We start from the raw sequence: 23280 nt of genomic DNA on the forward strand, positions 1-23280 counted from the left end.
CCAACCTGGCTAATATTTTATTTAATGCCTATCAAAATTTATGGATTTTCGCGCGGCCAAAGGTGCTACGATCGCGAGCCCGCTCGGAATTTAACGCTCCTTCGAACCTCCAAGAGGCTATTCTCTCGATTGCGTTCACGAAGATGGGAACAATAAGGACGCGTTCGAGCGTTGGTTAAATATGTAAGCTGCAAGGCTGCGACGAAACGAATGGGAAAGGTGGCTTGAGGTTGCAGGTGTGCTTCTGGAAAACAGTGGAAGCTGTGATGGGACCTGCATGGAGATTTATCGAGACGATGGGTTGTTTTAAGAGGGTGGGAAGGGGAGATAGGTTGCTTGAGGTGGAATTGTTGGGACATTGCTCTTGATGCTTCAATTTGTGAGTGTTGTACTATAAGTATTGAGAAGCTTATATCTTATTCGGAGGATTCTATTAATGAGGTGCCACAAAATCTAGTGACAGAATTTTTTCCTAATATCCCCATGCTTCTTTGGAACCCAAATTTCACTAAACCTGGTTTCCAAAGTTCGCCAAGAACTCGAGCAAAATTCAGCAATCCAAAATCTAAACCAATCTAAAAGCATTAATAATCTCTCCACCAGTTCGCTAAAAACTCATCAAGGTCCCAAACAACACAGGAATCATTCACGATACAGCGCAGGAGCTGAAGACAGCCGGTGTGAGAGGAAGCATTTGCCAGGTCGCGACTTCCAATTGTCCCAGACGCTTATTTCGCCTGTCGGGAAGACGTATGGCCCGCGACGCGATATTTTTACCCTAACAAAGGTAAGAACAGTGCCGGGGGTTGTAACAACCCCCTCTTCTCCCTGTCTCTCTCTCTCCTCGCGACCTGAACGTATTCAAACTCCCGTCAAGACGAAATAATCCGCGCAGCCTCTCGGTTTCGCCGATCTACAACACTCGAGGGGATAATTTCATGCACTCGGCATTACATTCTTCTTTCTCCTCTTTCCGATACTGCCACCCTTTAACAGCGAGCGCTCCCAGTCGCTCGACAAAGTACTCGGCATTACGACCTCCCCTCCCCGCCCATTGCTTGGAACCTTCGCCCCTGTTGAAGCTGCTCGGAGAAGGTAGGAACCGAGAGGAACAGATAATGGAAGGAGGAATTCCGATTGGAGCGATAAAACCAGCGCGGGGGTGGCTCTAGATATGGAACGGTAATAGCTCCGCTGGTTCTATGTTTGCTTCGGTTTGGGAAGGTGAAGCTGATCGGTTGGCTACTGCTGGGCATTTCGTGGTCTTTGCAAGGGTTTTGAAATGGTTTTGATTAAAATATGAAATACAATTATTAAAATCTACCTTTCTGATTTCTTGATATTGTACTAAAAGCTCATTAGAAGTATCTATACTGACACCCTGATTATTATTATTTCACACAAAGTCTTTAAGAGGAACGTACCAGAGTTAAACTTTCTGAAACAACCACTAATAGATTCTAATAAATAAATAAAAATGTTAGAGTAAATCTAAAGCAACAGAGGAGGAAACTGTCTCGATCCAACGTAACAGCCCAAGAAGTCGTATGGGAGTGGTTATTCTAATCGCCTGACAGGGGCCAAGGAAAAATGAGCAACGTCAACGTAGAAATATCGCCAGCGACATGTTTCTCTCTTGACAATCGCAACACGAGACCAGGCCAATCGGAAGCTGCGATAACGAACCTGCCACCTGCTTCACCTCGAGCTACTTTTCTCCTTAAGTCCATAAAGCAGCGAGCCGACCTTGCTCGGGAGATTTACTTTATATGCAAATATAAGACGGATATGGTGGGAATAAGGGGGATGCGATGGCGTTTAACCGAAACACGATATCGACAAGTGTCATCTGTCAAACTTGTCCCCTCTGATCTGACCTCGTCTTCCCCTTTTGGGAGGCTTCTGGGGAGGTGGAGTATAAGATAAACTGTATGACTTTAAATACATGTCTTAATGGACTCGAACTAGCTTCACTTGGGGTTAAGTGTTACTTTTTAAGAAGACTGATTTTTGGTAAATGTGTCTATTTCATATAATCTCAAGTTTTTGTAAATATGTGTTTATTAAGAGAAATTATATTTTGAAAAGAGCAGAAGAGAAGCTCATTCGATAGTGGCACATGCATATTTGTGAGACAATATTAAAAAAAAGTTGGACCTATTTTCGAACACTATAAATGAATAAAAAATTCTCAAAAAAGTTCATCTGTTCGTCAGTATAAATTATTCAAAATTTTCCAGAAGCTTGAATCCATCACAAGGCATCATTCTACACTTCCAGAATCTGACTCTATTAAAAGACCCTACAAGCTCTTCTAAATTTTCCAAAAATTTGAATCTGTTATGCCAGGCACAGTGCTCCATCGAATCCCGCTGGGAAGGGTCCCTTGCCGAGGCGGTTCGGCACAAAAATAGGGCTGAGAAAAAGTTTTCCGCGCGGAGCAGAGAAGACGAACCAATAAACATGATTCGCCTTATAATCTCGCCTTCCTTAGAACAACCGTACATCCCCAGGAGCCCTTCCACTCACCCAATCTAAGCGGGGAAATGGTTTTATGCACACGAGCGATACCCTCGGGAACCGTTATCCCATCCGAGGACGTTGAATAATTGCTGGCAGCTATCTAACCGATTGAAAATCAAGGATACTGTGGGAATATGCCAAACGAACGATTTCGAAAGGATTTCATCCAGGAAGGACAGAACCGACAGAAAAACAGGCATACGATTGAATAAGACTGCCAATTTCTGAGCTCGTGGAGCAAGAGTACGTAAAGACAGAAGCAAGAGGAAGACTCTTACCTGCGTCTGCAAGCCAGAGGTGACTAATCAGCGAGATAACATCAAGAATAATGAGGAGGAAGAAGAAGAAATGTGAAAGAAATATATTCTATCATATCCCTCTTTCTTCTCCTTTTAAAGAAACTAAAAAAGCTTCTTTTTATTCAAAAATACAAATCCTTGTCTCCCCATTATTTCGAATATTAAAGAGTCTTTCATAGCTTGACACACTCAGCTTCCCAAAGATTTTCACGCGTGTAGGTCCAAAGCAATCCCGTCGGTGGGTCGTTTCCCTAAGGCAGAGCCACGACCAGGGGCGAGAGTCCCGTAGACACGGTAATAGGTATCATAGCAGCGAAATAAAGGAGGCAGGACGTGATCAAAGTATGAAAGGGATGGCGAAAGGACCAGGCCGCGGAGTCGGGGATAGCCATTATCCGAGTGGAAACGCGAATCACGATGCAAAACGCCTCTGAATCCCTCGCTTTAGCTATCCCACTGCCTCTAATCGTCGCGCATAATAGACGGACGACGTACACGTACGTCACGCCGTGATGGAATCGAATAACACTGGGATTCGATCTTGGCTAACCGATTCGAACGCTGATGGCGTGCCTGAAGACACTGTGGTACAATGGAGTACAATTTTGTATCTCCTCTAGAGGCGACTGCGATCGGTGCACCTCTGGCGAAGTGGAATCGTCGGGTGACACGAATTAACCCTTTGTGTTCGTGGAAGCTCTCGGTCGTGGCGAATAGATGGTGGAATACTACTTCCTTGACAGAGGCTTGCGACTTTGCAAAGGGTAAAAAAGGAACCGTTTTTCGAGAAAATTGATTTCTGGGGAAGTAACAATTGCTTCCTGGGAAGCAAAAATTACTTTCTGAGAAACGAAAATTGCTTCCTTATTTCAGTGACTTCTTTTCGATACATCAGAGATTGGGAAAAAGAAACGAACTGGCTGGAGATGTGAGGGGGTTACTTAAGAGCTTATAGTGGTCTAAGTCAGAACTCTAAAAAGATTGAATTCAAGTAGAATTGAGTTCAAGTAGAAAAGGGGTAAACTACCCCCTTATATATCTGCTTTCGATGTTCTTAATATTTAGATTTCAAGAAGCTAACACTAAATTTTTAATCTTTCTGTTTTTTAATTTACAGGAGTAGGAACGTGAAGACAGAAGTGTATTTTATAAACGATCAATTCAACAAAATATCAGAAGATTTATATCACAGAGAAACATCGTAAGATCTATCTACAGCAGAGATCAGTATAGAGAGCATTAATGTTACAAGCCTGTGAACTGTTTACGCGTCTGCGTTTCCCACAACCGAGACCCAGATGTTCACGAAATAAAACGTTACGGCACATTCTCTACTCCAAAGAAATCACTTTCGACGCTTTTCATGCGGCACTGAAAAATTTTATCGTCCAATCATGTTCTACGAATAGGTGCCTCACTCGTTCTCAGGAAGCTTACAACGTGTCATTGAGTGAATCGAATGCTGCTCTAAAGATAAACGTTTCGTAAGAATATAGCCTGCTGTAACTAAGAAAATTTAGAAAACTGTAACACTGGTCCTATCACACTTTCATATGAGACAGTAGATTTTGAACCTAGTAACAATAATGAATATCAAATAATAAGCATAGGTTTACTGTTAGATCTTTTACTGCTTAATTACTATTATTATTTATTTAATAGATTAACGAGTGAAGCACCCTTCGTGTAGAATGGAAGATAAGTATTATAGAAGAGTGCAACAATGAACATTAACGCATCATAAGGAGCAGAAAAAGAAAAGAAAAATTATTCATTGTTTCATACAGCTAAGTTCAATGAGCATTTAAAAGAATGAAAAGAATAATTAATGTGTACTTAATTAACGTGAGCTATTTTAATCTATAGCTTAAAATTCTGAATTGAAAAGTGTTTAAATCTCAGAAACTATAGTCTTTAAAAGACTGGTCTGTTTAAGAAAGTATTTTAAACAGAATGTCTATCTCTCGAGTGCTTTAGACTCCAGATATTTTATCTATAAGAAAATCATCTTACCTGAACATTGATGTCCTGTTTCTCGGACAGTAGCCTGGCGACGTGACGAACAGACGAGGCCACTTCCGACGTGGCTCCTGCCTGGAGGGCCACGTCCAAAACTGCAAGGGTATCCTTATCCCTTCGTAATGCGCACTGAAGCTCCGCCAAACGAATACTAAACTGCTGAACTGCTTCTAGGGCGCACAATTGTTGATTGCCCCTGAAAGATAAACGAACAAGGTTTAGAGTGCACCTCGTCAAATTTGGATGAATTACGACGAGGTTGAATAAAACGAAGTTCTTCTATTGCAACCTTCTTTTTCTGTGATTTCATCATGGATCGCAAGTAAAAAGGGGATAAATAGTGCTGGAGAAACGAAAGTGAAAGGGACGCAATGAGAATGAGAGAAAAATAAGGATAAAAATGCAGTGAAAGGGAGACTAAAGAAGAAAAGAAAACTGGAGGAACTGGATAAGAAAAGGGGGTAAGAAAGGGGGAAGTAATTAACTGTAATTAAACCTAATTGAGCTATCTTCTCTAATTCACAGTCAGTGACAATATCGACTGTTCTACTTGGTGAAATATAATTTCTTCCCAAAGTTTCGAAATTCTCAACACTTCAAATCCCATTTTTGAGTCTCTGATAAATGTTTCTCATAATTAACCTATGTTTAAGGGAAATACAATTCAAATTTGCAGGAATTACAGCCCTCACCAAGTAAAACAAATTTTTATTTTAGATTCCAATTCTTTAGCCCTGTCTAAGAAAATTGATAAAATTATACATGACTCGAAACTTAATTGCTGTCCACAGGAAATTCACGTTCTGTCCAGAAATGTCTGAGCGTCTCTCGAATCGATATAGGGTACTCACAGTACTCGATAAACACCCCTTATTCCCGATTGTTGGGAATCGGCGAGAAGGCACAGTCAATAAAATCGAATGGGGGAAAATCGTGGGATGGGTCAACATAATAAAAAGTGGAACGAAGGCCAAGCTGCTCGGCAAACAGTAAGGCGTCAAATTATTAGTGAACCTCCCCGCTGGCACACTATCGAGAGCAAATAAAAACACTGTATCTTGGTTCGATTTAATTGCTTCACTAGTCCACGAATCGCTGCCTAATATGCAAAACATGATCTTACTTTGATAGACAATACAAAGTGACTCGTGGAGGAAGAAAGATTTGTGAAGTTGTCGAAGTCTTACCCAAAATGTGAATGATAGTATGTAATAAGCAACACTCGTTTATTTTAAATAATTGCAAGGCATAGTGAGTATACTTATGAGCTTATAAAGGGAGAGTACTGTGTTCTGAATATATGTGAATTAATCTGAGTGACTATGTAAAAAAAAGGAGGAATTTCTGACGAGCAGGATCAACCTTCATAAAACCCCAGTGGGTCAGTGGTAAACCCCTTTGCATATACAAGATCTCTATCAAGCGAGGGAATCAAGCGCTTATATGGCAATTAAAACACGGCTTAATCTGTTCCTCTTACCCTGTTTTTTACCCTACTATTCTTTTAATTTAGCAGAAGATCTTTAATCCCAAAATTAATTCAATATTTAACTTTAAAAACTAAGAGTGCCACTAAAGAAAATCAGGATTAATAGGATTAGAATTACTGAAAATATGAAGTTTCATTGAAAGAAAATTTGTGGGTTTGAAATGTGAAATGAAGGTTTGATTCCTAAAATAATTTACTAAGAGACTGTTCTATTTTTTATGTATCTACTTATTTAAGAAATTGTACTTTCAAGATTTTAAGAATATTAGTACATGTCACAGTTAGGAACGTCTAAATAGATGTTCTGTTAGTCTGGTGGGCACTGTAGAAATATCCAAGATTAAACTGGCGATCCCAGCTAAAACTAGTAATCCCGTGACACGGGTCAAAATCCCAAAGATCTGACCCTGCTGTCGGTACCTACGCTGTGTCCACCACTCCTCGACTGTTTGCTTTCGAGGCTTCATTGCCTCTCATAATATTTGTCCAACGTCACGCTACGACCAGTGAGCGGTCAGTCACTGATCCTGAGCCACCCAGCTCACCCTATTCCAAAAAAGACTGAACAAGGAACTCGTCAGCGAAGAATTGCAAATGACATTAATCCCTGATCACAGACATTCCTACCCTCGATTATCATTAAAAAATAACTCGGCTGCAGCGATAGCCATTTTTCTAAGGAAATTTACATTATCGAATTTTGTTCCTTCGTGTTACTATTACCTTGCATTTACGAAACTTTAGGTCTGAATTGGTTAATCAGAATTGAAATGATACTCACTTCTGAAATGTTTCGTCCCAAACATGGTACAGGTCTGCCACGCCGTCTTTCAAGGCTGTGAAGATCAGCGGCGCAGAGTTACCGCGGCCAGTGATCAGTCTGTGTGTCGAGACGTTCAGCGCCAGCATTGCGGCTTTACGATCCCTCAACGTAGCCAGTTCGGCCTGGAACATTAAATATACATTTTTAGTGGTCGCCTTCTTCGGCTAACTCAAACGAATTGCTCCACGCTTGCGGAAGACCGCGTCTGGGGTGCGAGTGATGTATAAACTGGTCACAGTGGTACATTGAACAGAGGGAACTCTATATTTCTTTTGGTAGAAAGCAAAAAATTTCATCTATTCGAGGAGAATGATGATATACGCTAGAGTAACATTTTCAGGTTTGTTGTGACAGAGAAAGTTATGGTGTTGTCATGGAATGAGTTATAAAAAGTACCTACTTGCTGATATCTGAATTTTAGGTTTAAAGCAGATTTGATACTGTAGCAGCATAAATCTGAGGGCATGTTTATCGTATTGAAAACTGCAAAGTTTGACAAGATGCACAGACTTGGCAAAATTTTTTTCAGGGATGCCGTTTCCAGAGGCATAAAGTTCGATTCTTCCCCTTCAATTTAAAAAAAAGATCAAGTCGCTGCGATTTTTTTTCGCAAAGTTACAGCAGTTTAAAGCAAACCTTGCATTTTTACAGTTGAACGAATAATGCTAATATAGGGCAGAAATGTAAGGGTTACTTTGAAATTCTGTAACTTTGTGAAAAAAAATCGCAGTGACTTGATCTTTTTTTTAAATTAAAGGGGAAGAATCGAACTTCATGGCACTGCAAACAGTATTCCCTGAAAAAATTTTAAGAAGTCCGTGCATTTCGTCAAAATTGGCAATTTTCAATACGGCTAATTGGCAAGTTTGATAAAATGCAGTGACTCGCTAGATTTTTTTTCGGGGATGCCGTTTGCAGGAGCATAAAGTTGGAACCTTCCCCTTCAATTTAAAAAAAAAGATCAAGTCGCTACGATTTTTTTTCGCGGAGTTACAGCACTTCAAAGTAACCCTTGCATTTCTGCGATATATTAGCACTATTCGTTCTACTGTAAAAATACAAGGGTTACTTTAAAGTCCTGTAACTTTGCGAAAAAAAATCGCAGCCACTTGATCTTTTTTTTTAAATTGAAGGGGAAGGTTCCATCTTTATGCTCCTGCAAACGGTATCCCTAAAAAAAATTCTAGGGAGTCACTGCATTTTATCAAACTTATCAATTAGCCGTATTGAAAATTGCCAACTTTGACGAAATGCACGGACTTCTTAACATTTTTTTCGGGAATTCCGCCTGCAGGAGCATAAAGTTGGAACCTTCCCCTTTAATTTAAGAAAAAAATAAACTCGCTACGATTTTTTTTCGCAAAGTTACAAGACTTCAAAGTAACCCTTACATTTTTAAAGCACATGGAGTAGTGCCAGCGCATGACAAAAGAATGCTCCAACCCATCAAACACCTTCAAACCTCTTCTCCTCAAAAACCACTCCAAACTATTATCTCCTGAGTCCCAAATCCACCCCCTTAATTTTCTCAAAATCTCAAAATCCCAAGAATCATCTTCCCCCCACAATCTCCCTCAGAATTTTCAATTTCCCAAAAAGCCAGTGGATCTTTTACCCAAAAATCAAGAAGCAACTATATATATCCATGTACCATACAAATGCAAGAAGGAAACAACAGTAAATTCCGTCGTTCCATGGCAGAGGATGGAATTACACTAGGCACGGAAGAAGCGTCGAGGACATAAGACGTCGCGCGGTGACCGCAAGGGCGAGCTTTACGAGATCCTCTCGAACTCTGCTCGTCACGCGACGAGCAAACGGGCGAAATGACGCGAGGGGGCGAGGGGAGGAACGACGGGGGCGAAGAAAGAGGAAGAACAACGAGGGCTCTCGTTTTCGTACTCTTACGTCCTGCGTCGCTGTCGTAAACTCGGGTTTATTTATGCGGCCCTCGTCGAGCTGCCTGCTGTACCAAGACGACGGGGACGTGACAACGTGACGTGGTTACTCCATCGTCTGCCTCGCACTCTTACGACCCTTATAGTTCAGTTATGCTTTTCCTGATAAACGCTCGCTTATTTTCGCCCCCTGATGCCTGTACGTCTGGTCGCCGCGTTCGACGTAGGGGTAGGTCACACGTGGCGGGGGATGAAGCTGGCCTCGCCTCGGACGCCGAGCTGGAGAGTTCAATGCTGCGCGATGGTATCGTGGAGTGATAAATTGGAGGAAGAGTGAGGGGGAGAGTGGGAGGGAAAGAGAGAGGGGTTTATGGTAATTTTGGAGAAGAGTGATCGTGCAGGAACTGGAATTTAAAGGTTCAGGAATGTAGGAAGCGTGAATATTTCGTGTTTGAATACGGTTTTTCTATGTTTGAGAAGCTGAGTGCTTCGAAATTTAGACGCTGGGAAGTTTGAATGTTTTAAGGTATGGATATTTGAGAATTGAGGTGTTTCAGGGTTTGCAGATTTGAGGGGTGAGATATTGCGAAGGTTGGACATTTGGGAGTTTCAGTAACTAATAGCTTGAATTACTTGAGAATGGAGACACCTCAGAAACTGAATATTCGAGACTCTGATTATCTGAAATCTCTACAAACAGCCTGTCTACAATACTCTCTCCGTGATTTAACGACCACCTGTGAAGACAGTTCACAATCTACAACCAGATATCATTCATCACCAGTGTTAATTAAGTATCGTTTATGAAACATACCTAAACGCTAAAAAAGCAGAGTTAATTCGTGTTATCCTCCACAAGCAAGTCCCCTCGAGTGCCTCAAACGAGCACAAGGTCGATTCCGGGCACGGTATCAAAGAGGTCAGACGCGTGAAAATCGGCGTCGGTGGCACACATGCGCCGACGCTCGACGTGCGTGCAAATTCGAAAGACAGACAAGAAAGAGCGCCGGTTCGCAGCGAAAAGTGGTTGGCATTGATATTCCACTCGCATTGCAAAGGCAGAAGCAGTCGCGCTCGTTCCCCTCCCCTCGAACCACCCGCCACATTCGCCTCCCTCCCCTTGGGACCCCTGGTCCACGAGCAACCCTCTCTTCCTGCCCTACCACCGTTTCCACTCGCCCCTCGCCCCCTCTTCCTTTCCACCACCGCCGAGACACGCACATTCCGATCTAATTCAATTCCCAATCAACAGCCAATCAATTGATTCGAATTCGGTATACAGAGCGGTTGGCTGGCGTTCGGCCGCTGCATGCCTATGAGGCACCCCGCCAACGCTGCCTACCTGTTTCGCTCTTCCAAGGAGAGCCACCAAGTGTTACGCGTGTTACTTTTCATGAACCTTTGCCAGCTTGGGGAATTTCCTTGGGTGGGTATGGCGATGTTTAGGTTTGAGGACAGGGGATGATGTTTGAGAGATTTGAGTATGTTGAGAGTTTGATTAGTTGATATTATGCGAGTGGTGAATCTGGAGTAACTTGGGGGATGATTTTATTACTTGCAGTAGAGTAGTATGGAATTGTTTAAGTCTCAGTCAAGAGAGGGGAAGAATTATATATAAAAATATACTTTGAACTTCATATACTTCATATACTTCATTTTCTTAGTTCTCTGTACACTTGATGAATAAAATAAGTGTATTTTTTGTACGATTACTTCCTACCCCAATATATCTGCAATTGCAAGGCAAAACGACCTAAGTCGCGTGCTTTGGTTATCGAGATATCGGCGTTTCAAGTTTTCATGGTCTCTCCTCCCATAAACCTCTCCACCGAAAAACCAATAAAACTCCTCGAGGCAGTCTGAAAAAAATAAGAGCACCGTGCGCGCGGAGAGCAGCACCCTTTCCAGGGCAGGGAATTAGCGTTTTTGCCAGCGTCCACGAGTCGAGCGTGCCGCGCGCAACACGAAACCGTCGCTAGTATTTTAATTGGCGGGCTTTTTAAAGGTCGCCGCGGGAGGGAAGAAAAACAGCGTAATGTCCGAACGATCGCGCCGAATAAAGGCACTGACGGCCACTCGAAATAGCTGGCCGACCGAGCTGCTGCCCGTATCGACGAGCAGCTAACGAGCTTCCGAGACCGAAAGCCTTTCGCGATTAACCTCGCCCCGTGATCTGCTTCCTGACGGACGTCGTCGAGTCTGTACACACGGCTCGTTTACGACCTTAAGCTGCCTGCAAGTTCGTTACCAGTGGACGCGCGCGGAATTCGAACGCAGGGACTCGATAATCGCGTCGCGGCACAGGCGATCCTGCCGATAAGGGAGGCTTTCAGCGACGGGGTGGAGCCTTATCGATGCTCTCCGCGGGCGAGTGGCTCTCTCGACTTGCCACTTCTGGCGCCTGGATGCGGTGTTGCTTCGAGAGGGAGGGCAACTTGCTGGTTACAAGGCGTGGATTTTAGGAGAATTGGTAGGAGTGATTATAAATGGACGAGATGGTTGTATAGATCTTGTAGAGAAGTTTCTTAATACCTCAAGTACGGTCATACAGATCTGATAGAAGTCTCTTAACAGATTAAGTGCGGTGAATATTGGACACTATTCGATCTCATTGACCAAAGCTGAATTTACATATAGGCGAAAAATATACGAAAAAATCTGATACAAAAATATGCTACCCTAGAAAAATAAAACAAGAAAATAGTGCAAAGAACACTTGAAAAATTTGCGACCTAGAATATCCTTTCAAGAAAGCGAGCACTCATTTATAAAATTGATGCACCAGTTGCTTCAAACCAGTACTTGCTAAGCCTCATACACAAAGGGTTAAGCGAGAATCATGCACAAAGTTCTAGCCAAAGCAGTGACCCCGCCTCGACCCCGTTTCCTCGCTCCCCATCGTAGCCTCCGCTCGAGAATAGTTTTCTCACGGATCGTCGCAAAGGCCGACGTCCACAGGCGAGACACGCAGCAGGTAAGTGCGAGCGATCGCTAATGAGCGGAATATCGAAGCGCGCGAGACGCCGCGGCGCGGCGCGTTTCGTCTGGAATTGCGCAATAATGTAATCAGCGAGGGAGGGCAGCGTCGATGCGCCTAATCGAGTCGCGGCATGCGCCAGCCGTCGTCGAAGCGGCTGTCCGCGATCGTGTGTACCGGGTCTCGATTGAAGCCTGTTTACGAATGCATAATACGCGCGCAACATTCCATTCTGATTCGCGAGCGCGCCAGCGCGAACCACGCTGCACCACTCGCTCATTCCGTCGCGCTTTTCGCTCTGCGTCGCGCATTCCAAACACCCGACACCCTACGTGGACGAGCACCGCCAGCCGAAACGATTCCTCGACACGGAGTCGGTATTTCTGAATGCCACTGTTCGCTCTGTGGTGGGAATACCGCATTTCCTGGTCACCAGAGTCAACTGTTCCCCTTGTTTCTTGGGGCTTCTTTTTATCGGTTTAGTCTCATTGTGGTTTTCAGGAGAGAGGCGTTCGATGGTATGTCAGTGGTGTGTGGAGGAATTTTGAGAGGGTGGTTCTTGGGGGATGAGATCTTTGAGATTTAAGTCTTTCTTTTTTTAAGTGAAATTTTGTTGGATTGTTAATTTGAGTTTAGATGAGCTGGGTTTATATTAGAAAATAGAACAGACAGATATTATACATGTTTCTTTTCTATTTTCTAAAAAGTTGTATAACATGTAATGCAAACCTAGCTTAAGGTAATGTCTACTTCTGAGAGAGAGAACATGGTGAATAGTATCTAATAAAATATTAATAATAAAAATTATTCTTCACACCTACATTTCCCTAACAGTTTCGGAAGATAACTGTCTTAATGCTTCAAAAATTTGGATATATAAATAATATTTAATTAAATATTCGAACAAGTGTGCATTTAAAAATCTAAAGTGAAGTCTACCTTCCTGAAAGATTATTTAAAGGTTTGAATATTTGTATTCTTGACATTTAATAAATTAAAACGCTCTCATACGATATGACTTCAACGAAAACTGTCAGATGATTTGAAAGTTTTGACCGATATACATTGCGAATGCACGGCGCCTGAGCTGCAAGTTTGGTAACTGTAGTTTTGATCGTTCTAACAATTCAGATTGCGTGTATTATGATGTAGAGTTACACTCATGTTGCGGATTATGATTCAAATGTGATAGACATGAATGGAACTCGTTGTGCATAGTAATGTACTGTTTGGTTATCGATGTTATTCAGTTTGTGCAACGGATGGGTGTGTTAGACGTGAATAGGATTTAGGATCTACTTTGCATCGGTAGATAACATATTTTGTATATATTAATTTTTCTATTCCATAAATTCCAAAATATATTCACAGAAAGCAGCATAAATTAAATGCTACTGAAGACAAAATTACTAGAGAATCAGTTCACATTAATCAGTTGCACCAAAAATAATGAAAAATAATAAAATCCATGATCTAATGGTACCCATTTATTTTTGCTATTTTCTAATTTCAAATATCCAAGATAAAACGATTCGCTGTTACCAATACACCCACGAACTAAAACCCTTAAAGAACCATATCCCCACAGATACCTCCAAAAACTCAAATTTCAATTTCTCTCATTCCCTCAGCACTTACCACCCCAAAAAGCCTCTAAACTCCCTCGCCCACCTCCACGATCCACAAAACACGAATCCATAAAACCCGCAACCCCCGCGTTGAGCATCGCCACGCCACCAGAAACCTAATCCCTAACACGCGTGATTCCTCTCCCTGTTTCACCGAAGGATCAACCCTTGCCAAACCCCTAACACACCTCTGACCTTGGCAAACACCCTCTGCATCATCGCAGAGGCGATCGCGACTTTGCATTCGAGGGGCTCGCAACCCTTTGCAGTCCCACGAGAAGTCTCCTCAAATGCATTGGCTCAAACGCTTTCCAGAGGACTTCTCCCGCTACGCGGCTACTCCTGAGATGGCCGCAGGCCGATTCTCGGCCTTAAACCGTCACCCTTCAATCAAGCCGCTTTGGAGGACCGGTTGGCAGTCGGTGGCACGCGAAAGCATGTAAAACAAGAAGACGAACGTTCGGGATGGGTTTCGGTGGCTAGACCGCCTCGCGCGGCTCCTGCATAATGCAGCACAGCGACGAGTTCACCCAGCAAATGTTGGACGCTAATACATCTTGATGATAGATAGGGAGCATGTGTTTGGTCTTCGCAATGAGGCCGAGAGGGATGCCGTGGATATTGCGAGGAGGAAGCGAGAGGGTGGCCAACAGTCCACGAGAGAGGGAGAGGGAAGCAGAAGGAGAGAGAGGCTGGTACGTGACGAAGGACCAGCGAGGAGAAAAAAGACGACAAAGGGCGCGGAAGAGAACGAGGGGAGGAACAGAAGGGCGAACGTAGGTGAAAATGAGAAGGAGAGCCTTCTGAGGAGGGAGAGAAGCGAGAGGAGGGAGGATCAAAGGGGAGGGGAACGAAAGAGGGTGCAGGAAGCGCGGAGGAGCAAGAAAGTCGGAGAAAGTCGGAGAAAGAGGGAGGGAAACAGGAAGGAGGAGGAGACAGGGTGTTCCAGAGGCTTCCAGGGAGGGGGAGGGTCCGCAGGCTGGGGATGACTCTCGGGGGTGGAACTCAGAGGGTTAGCTGGGTTCGCGAGTTGCGATGCGGAGCACGTCGCCGTCAGACGAGCGTACGTGCGACACGACTACGCTTTTACGCCACTCTCTGCCTCTATCCTTGCCTCCTGACTCGCCTCTCCCTCTCTGTAGCCTCTTCCTCCGATCCTGCCACCGAGTCCCTCGCCCCCCTGCCCTTTTTCTTACTTCTATCTCGCCTACTTTCATCTCGAACCACCCCTCGCGGACCGATCCCCTGCGTACAGAGACTTTCTCTGACTTCGCTCCGATTCTTTCTGATATCGCGCTATCCACGCTGGGTTTAATAAGGACACCTTGCGACGAACGAGATTCGCCGATGAGTATATCGCGTTGTCTTGGGACTGAGGGTACTGGGGGGCTGAAATCGGGGGGAGGAAGGGGTTGTGAAGGGAGGAAGGGGCTAGTAAGGTTGATGAACACTGACGTGAGTGAGGTACTGGGTTGGCTTAGCGTCTTAGGGAAATTTATTTCGAGGAAATGGGAAGATTGATTTGGAACTTCTGGGAAGCACCTGCAGCGGAATTGGTGAAGTTGGAAGGGTTAGGCTGAATTAGAACTATGGGAGAGCTATGCTTGATTTGAATGACTCCCTGTTCATTTTTTATATTCATGCTGAGCGTGATAATATGTACCATCCCTTGGAGGCATGTACTATAGACAATTGTTTGAAATATTAATTGAAGGTACTCTATGTACTTTAGTCTTAAATATAAATACTTGAGAATGTTAGGATTTGAGTAATTCAGAATTTTCATTTTGAAGAATTTGGATATTTATAACATTGAATGTCTGAAAATTTGAAACTTTGAGTAGTTGAAAACGCTTGTGTAAGAAAATTGAGAACACTCGAATATTTAAGAATTTGGAAAAGTATCTAGAATGCTGAATATTTGAAAATATTTCTATTTTTAATTAGCATTCAAAGTGTCTTGTAAGAGTATAAATTGATTAGTAGAAATGAAGTCTTTTGCCATTCGCGGTACTAGAAATACGATAATCCCTCGCCATCTACAGTGAAAGGAGCGAAGGAAACGTTCCACTGCTGCAGTTGGTAAAACATTTTGCTCTTAGTCTTTATCGACAGAAGAGAACTCGCTGCCACAGACAGCAGCAAGCACCACAGGCAAGAAGACGAGAGAGAAAGGACAGACACTCGCGTCTCACGTTCTGAAATACCGACTTCTCGAAAAACCACTAGCTTTCGAGCGCCCTCTACGATTTTCGAGCGGTGGAAAAAAATATTCCTACCATACCACCAAATATACACGGTACCCCACTAAACTACCCTCCTTATTCGTTCCCATAAACTCAAGGTATAAACGAAAATGCTGTTTACAGAAGATACCTAAATCTTAAACTAGTAAACTAAAAACAGCTGGCTAATGGTCAAGCTGTTCTCTGGTCAGAGAGGTCCAAGGTAGCCTAGTTTAGTTCAGAATAGTCTAGGGAGTTCCAACCCTTTCCTCCCTTTCGCCAAGACGATCCGCACTCGCTGGAGACTTTGGAGCGACTGATCAAAAGAACGAGAGTTATATAGCAAAGTATTGTTCATTAGATCAATCTCAAAATGCTAATCAACCGAAGAACTTCTCTGATTGGTTCCCCATCATCCTCGAAACAGAATAAATACCGCTGCAGGACCACGAGCATCTCACTTGCCGCGGATCCTCCGGCGGATGTAGACCCTCCTTGGGATCATGGAGGGACCCCTGGGATCTGGACCTCCCTGGACATCCCTGGACATCCCTGGACATCCCTGGCCACTGGTCAGCGACTAACTGACCAGTGGTCATCTTAGACTAACGACAAGTTTCTGCTCAAATTTTGAATTTATTTCTTCTGTTGCCCCCCTTTTGTATATTACTCTCAATGGAATCCCTGTTACTTCAATTTTAATGTTTTCTACGATTTAGATGAACATCCCCACATTCAACGAAGACATTGCATTTACCGAAAGATTACATCGCCCATAGTTTACAAATTTCTATAGTTACTATCGTATTTTTGAGAAGGTTAAAGGTCTACTAGGGTTTAATTAATATTTCCTTTAAACAGGACGCTCACAGAATTAAAATATAGAGATCATCTCATCGATATTGCATCTTATGAATAATATTTCGTCGTTATTTTTTCTAGAAACAATATTTGCGATAACCAGAAGTAGCCTCCATCCCTCCTGTTCTAGATGCAGCCATAGAAATATGAAATTCTTACCGTAATTCGGTTAATCCGCTCATCCAACACGTGGGGCTGTTCTAAGACGATCTCATAGGAGAAAAGTCTGTCGTGTGCTGCTTTGAATTCAGTACGCAAGGCTGTTAATTCCCGATGCAGCGCCGTAGCCATTTGGGTCTCCTCGACCCTAGTTGTTAAGGACTCCCATTTCTCCAACATACCTGAAACAGGAAAATTAATGAGGTCAGTATCAGAAAAACAGGACAAGAATATTATTCAAAATAAAATAAAAAAAATTAAAATGATTTCGTTTCGTTTCATTAAAATGAATTCGTAAACGGATGTACTCTGTAGTATTACACGAAATGAGTTCCTTTTGTTTGCGTATCCTGGCATCGCTCTATTATCTACATCAGTGACGATGCCAGGTTTCCCCAGACAGCTTATACGACCCATCATTATGTCAGCGAGAATAAGTGGTCAGACATTTAAGGTCAAGCGGCTTATATCCCGACGAATATGCACTTCGCATGGTTTCGATAACTCACTTCTCGTTTGAACTTTCTTCAGACTTTCTTCCTTGAAATTATATGCTGAAAGACATCGCACCTGTTCTCATGTAATTTAAGAAAATTACTGCTTTTAAATAGCGACTCTTGGTTCACGCAAAAATTAGAAAATTGGAAAAGTTCAATAGTTCAAAATAGAAGCAATTCAAATACAAATTAGTTTGTGCTCTCTGAAAATTAAAGTATCGAATTTTCTTCAATTTAAACGTAAGTAACAATTATGTATCTATATGAACAAGTAATTTTAACAATAACGAAAAAAGAAAGCATTGGAGTTCATTCTACGTTTTATTTACCACTTGCTATAAAACTATCTAACGGTAACACAAGCATGTTATCTTAGAAATAAAATTAATTGAACGACAATGTACTATAAGAGGCTGATAAATACACTAGTCAGGATGTGTGTTTCCGAAGAATCCTACAATTAATTTCTCCAGTGAGAAAAACAGAAACAGATCACGTCTCGAGTAAAAATGTGGAAGCGTTTATGCTTTCCCTGAGATAGCTGCCATTACCATTTTTGCACAATCTGCGACATCCGGAATGTTTTCTTATTAAATACCAGAGCTCCAAGGCAATTGCGAATTAAATGATAGTAATAGCGGCAATTACTAGTTCGATATACTTTCTTCCTTTGAATACTGATTGCTATTATTCGATATCGGTCAGCGATCAGAATTGCCTTAAGGAAAATCGATGGAAAATGTTTACCGCTAATTTTATTATACTAACTGCTACCGTATTTCATTGTTTTTAATAGCAATTTAGGAGCAGATATTCAGCACAGAAGCCAAGTCGAAAGCAGCGATGTATTTCAACTATGTATTTGGAAGAATGCGGTTACCCGGTTAACACGCTGTAAATGTATATATTCAAATCAAGTTGGTCCTCCTCAAGAATAAGAGATCATATCAAAAAAATTTATGGACTTTCCTTTTGTCTTTATTTACAGTTTTACTAAGAAATTAATGATCAGTAACGCCTGTGATGTTTATATGAGCAATGAGAAATTTTATCTAGATATTTTACGAGGACTATGAAAACTTTTTCCAGGGTTCATAATTAATACAACTGGTCTTTAAAAAAATATGTAGAATCCTATTTTCTGAGTACTAAAAATTTGCAAAATTCTAAAGGAACGTCTATTTTATACAAATTCGTACAGAGAAAAATCTCACAATTACTATTGAAAATTAAAACACTTTTTGAAAGAAAATTAAAAGCTAAATTATTGTTCAGAAATATGTTTATATATATGGAATTCTGTAAGCATTGTCACAAAGCATCACGCATAGAAATTTCGTTGACTATCGTACAATCAATCGATAAAGAAATCCCACTTTCATCGGATTAAGCTCGAGTTCGGGAAAAATTCGTGAAACGCAAGTCTTTTATAGGAGGGAAATAAGGTATTCGGTGAAAGCCAATTCCATTCTTCTTTCAGTGCTACATGGTAACCGTGACCAAGGCATTCAAGTAATTACAGTCCCGTAAATAGTAACTAGAATTCAAAGAAAGTGAATAGACAAGGGGAAAGGGATGCTGCGTTTAGAACGTTAAACAGGTTATTAAGTCAGTTGTCAATGAATGACCACTTAATACAATCGATGGATTTAACAGGTCAATATGTCCACCAGAGTGGAAAGCATCGTTTTATTATTTTCCTGTTCTATATGAAGTAGTAATATTACGGTAGAAATACTAAGGTATCATTTCAATAAATAGTAAGATAGAATTACTTGAACTATTTTAAACTCATCACAGAATAAGCTTAGATATCTTACTATATAATACAATTATTTTAATAATCAAATAAATAAGTACTTTAACATCGTTATTTATTGAAGTGATCGATAAGTAGATACAGGTCGAGTATTGAGTCAAATAATTTAGATATAGCATTGTTAATAAATGTCATTAATTTGAACGATATGAATTGACTATAAAAAAGGCCTTTTTCTTCAATTTAACTGTATTTCTTCATTAGAAAAATCGATATCTCTAAGTGATCGACTACTGGGTCAGCTACTTTAAACAGGTCGCTCTTAAATGGATCGAAAAAGTTGGTAGAGCAGCGAAAGTGGTCTGTTATTTTCTAACTTTCCATACATAAAGATACCTGATAATTGTTAACATTTTCACCTGGCACATCTTTACCAACTTTGATTGTTTCTTCGATAGAGATAATTTCAAGGTTTTAGTACCTATTCCAGTCTAAAGATTGTCAAATATTCGAAGCTTAAACTTTGCAATCTGTAATAAAATTCTTGTTAATTGAGAGAAATCGAGTCACTCGAAACTACAATAGCAGCTGACGTACTGAAAAACACGGAAGACCTTGAAGTTATTTTTACTACGATCGTAATGGATGTAACGAATGGATTAGATGTGTGTTTCTCTTGGATCTTTGCCGATGAATGACTTATAGTTTCCTCTGACGTAATTTTGTGACGATCGAATCGCTATTGTTTGAATCTATCTTATCTGGTCAATCTGCTACGCCTATAAAATCTCTATCATTCTACAACACCTTTGAGCACATTAAAATATCATCTGGAGTTATAATATGTTACATAATTCAACCTATATAGAGTAGAGACGAAATAAAAAATGAATATCTTGTGTAACTAGATTTCTCTCTCCACCAACGTATCTGTAAGTGAAGCTAGAAATGTGACGATCATTTTTCGAGAAAGAAAACAACTTTTTCGTCACTTCTCTTGTGATAAAAAACCTTGACTTTCACGTTGCCATACGTGGTTCGTAAAAACCTGAACTATGCAGCAGGAGGTAACTATCAAGAGAAATCTCGAATTTCACAGTGACACAAAAACGTGTTAGCTTCAGTATAATATTGCTAGCACATAAAAAAATCTTCAATGCTTTAAAAAAAAAAGTCGAGAGTAATATAAATTTCACTACGAATCTTCGTATCAGAAAATTAGATCAAATTTTCGCGACAATCTTCAACTAGATAATTATTAAAAATGTAGTATTATATCAACGACTAAACTCCATCATAAAGCGCGTATTACTGATTACACATCAGCTAACACGAATTTTTCAAGTGACTATATCTCCACCCACATGAAGTTAAAGATCAAGTAAATATTTTCCTAATGTGTTCACACGTAAAATTAACCAAGCTGTTGCGTACATTCACTCAGTTACACTGTTCAGTCTGCTAAATATTCAGCAGTTAAAATTCCCCAAGAAAAAAGCATACCTACAAATTTATTTTACATTTCACATACCAATATATATTTTTCTTAAAAACTATCCACTATTCTTATACACCAATATCTACTCTCACACGAATACTGGCTCACAAAAGCAGACCAGAAAAACAGCAATGCAGCAACACTTCCACTCCACAATGTACAGAACAGTACCTGTTCCCCTTTGTCACAATGCTACCCTCGTTACGGACGTCACGCGATGTTATCGAAGTAAGAGCTTCGTTTCGTGGACAGCACGCGAGCAAGGCTATTATCGAAACCACACAACCGGCAACAGACTATTACGACTACACGTTCATTAACGAGCGTTTCGAAGGACTGGGACACGGTTTACGCGTGTATAAAAGGAAACAGGCAGACCGAGTGAAAATACAAAAGAGAAAAAATCGACCGATGGAAAGCAATGAATTTCACACTGACCTACAGGAAACAACGAGCTTCGAGCGCGACGATTGCAGGAGCAGAACAGCAAGACGTGTCTCGCGTGTATTACATGTAATATAACGTTCAACGTTACCATGCTCGAACGACTTCGATGCAATAGAGCAGAAATTGGCTGCTCTTCCTGCGGCAGTCGTCCTTTTGCGCGGCAAGAGGATATCGTCGATAGACTTCGCTCGGGATGGAACTAATACAGGGAACGTGCAGCCTCGTTATTCCTTCGGGCGATTAACCGCGAGGCGAAGTTTCTGCCCCTGATTCGAGATCTAGTAGCTATTAATTATTTGGGAAGCAATCGTGATTTCAGATTGTAAATTTGATGAGCTTCGGGATACTCCTGAGCTGCTACCGTGTGGTAGCATTGAAGCTATTTGATAGATATTATGTTCGATTTATGGAGAATTTATGGGCATTTCTTTAGAATAAGTAAAGTAGAATTTATGAAGATAAAAATGTTCTCGTACCTAAAAGTAGGTAAGGTTTCTAAATGACGATTATTTTGATAAATTCGTAAACCACTGCCTCCCACGTTCGCCAAGAGTTGAGAGCACCCTGCTAACAAGGACCTCAAACGTTATATTACACCCTACGATCGTACATATCGCACCGATAGGATCAGCGATACCAGTCAGGCCATTAACAGAAACGGTACCTTAATTTATTGCCATCCTCTCATCGACGGAATCGCGATCGTTCGCGCCAATACGTTACAGCTACTTTCTCCCCGAGCGTGTCGAATCATTTATCACGTTAGAAAATAAACACCGTGGAACCAGATACCCCGTTTCGCCCAGTGAACGCGTCCTAATGATTAATTAACTCGCCCCCATCCCCTCCTACAGATTTCGAAACTCCTGTACGACGAGGCAACGCACGTCTCAATCCCATCGACGTCGGAGCCTGTCGGCCAGTGATCGCTTATTCATAAGCTAGTCTCTCACGAGCGTCAAATATCTATTCTGAAGCAGTTTCGTTGCACGACTTGTTTACAGTTGCAATTTACATAATTCCAGGTCGTGGCTGCAGGCGTCAATTGGATAACAGCGAGCTGCTGCACCGTTTCGCGTCTGTACGAAACTCGCCGCGACGAGACAGAGCAACAGGTTGGATTGGTCAAATTGTTCATGTTTCGCGGTTGATAATGCAATTAGGCGCGCGTAGTTTCAGCGAGTGTCCACGCGCTCCCACAGACGGGGAGTGTTACGAAAGAGAGCTCGAAAGGGGTCAACGTTAACGCGAGAATGAATGCAAAGCTCGTTCATCTGGAGTTAAGGCAGAAGGGGAGAGGGGGGATTGGTCGAAGCCTCTCTTGGGTTTCTTTGGATCTCTGCCTGGCTTTTGATCCTTCGTCAAAGGTACGAGATTATGGCTCGCGCTGTTGCTCCTGGTTATTAGGGTCGGGCATGGTGGGATCATGTTTATTGGGGGTATTCCTTTAAGAGAGGTAGTTTTCTGTTGAATCTATTGAAATTTTTGGGGTATAATTGGGGGTGTAATATATAGTAGAGGTTCAAGAGTTTGGAAAGAAAGTTCGAGGCTGAGTTGTGAAAAAAAGGTTGTTTCAGTGAATGAATGTATTATTGAAAATATTCCTTTACTGCAGCAATGGAACGTGCTTGTAATTGAAACTAGGAATTACAATTACAATGAATCGTTTATTAGGTGATACAGATTTCTGTAAGTGTCCTTTCTTACAGATTTCTAATTTTCTGTTTATGATCCCACGACACGACTTTCAAACTGTGACGATTTTTTAATTATTTGTAAAGTTATCGTATAGAACTCGAAGCAATTAAATGAGAGACTGTGATAATTGAGAAAAATAATTGTCATGTTGTAGAAAGCAGATTTTATGAAAACGTCTATGAAATAAGTTGAATGAGTTTTTTAAGCAGTACTAGTATTCGAAAGTTTCTGGATCAGTATCAAATATTTGCAGCAGTCCTGCGAAGAGTTTGTATCTACGAATTGATAGTCGTGTTGCTACTATTAATAAAAGTTAGCACATCGACGGACTTTGAACTAGAAAACGATTGCTCGACCTACTTTACATTTCGTTAATTCTCTACTGGTAAATATTCATTACTTATATGTTTCAAATACAAGAAAGGAGGAATATGATTATTTTTATCAATTCTATGTACTTGCAAATACCTGTCTAAATAC

General features: G+C 41.4%; 1 protein-coding gene across 2 annotated transcripts in view; it reads right to left on the reverse strand.

The window, feature by feature from the left end:
- Window positions 1-23280, reverse strand: part of LOC143178913 (uncharacterized) — a 133107-nt gene that overhangs the window by 6957 nt on the left and 102870 nt on the right. For both annotated transcript variants that reach the window (XM_076377851.1, XM_076377856.1), the window contains 3 exons: window positions 16902-17083; window positions 7112-7275; window positions 4836-5037 (listed from right to left, as the gene is read on the reverse strand). In XM_076377851.1, coding sequence (XP_076233966.1) covers window positions 4836-5037; window positions 7112-7275; window positions 16902-17083 — 548 coding nt within the window. The remainder of the gene's footprint in view (window positions 1-4835; window positions 5038-7111; window positions 7276-16901; window positions 17084-23280) is intronic.

The sequence above is a fragment of the Calliopsis andreniformis genome, chromosome 1 (assembly GCF_051401765.1).
Source record: "Calliopsis andreniformis isolate RMS-2024a chromosome 1, iyCalAndr_principal, whole genome shotgun sequence".
NCBI lineage: Eukaryota > Metazoa > Arthropoda > Insecta > Hymenoptera > Andrenidae > Calliopsis > Calliopsis andreniformis.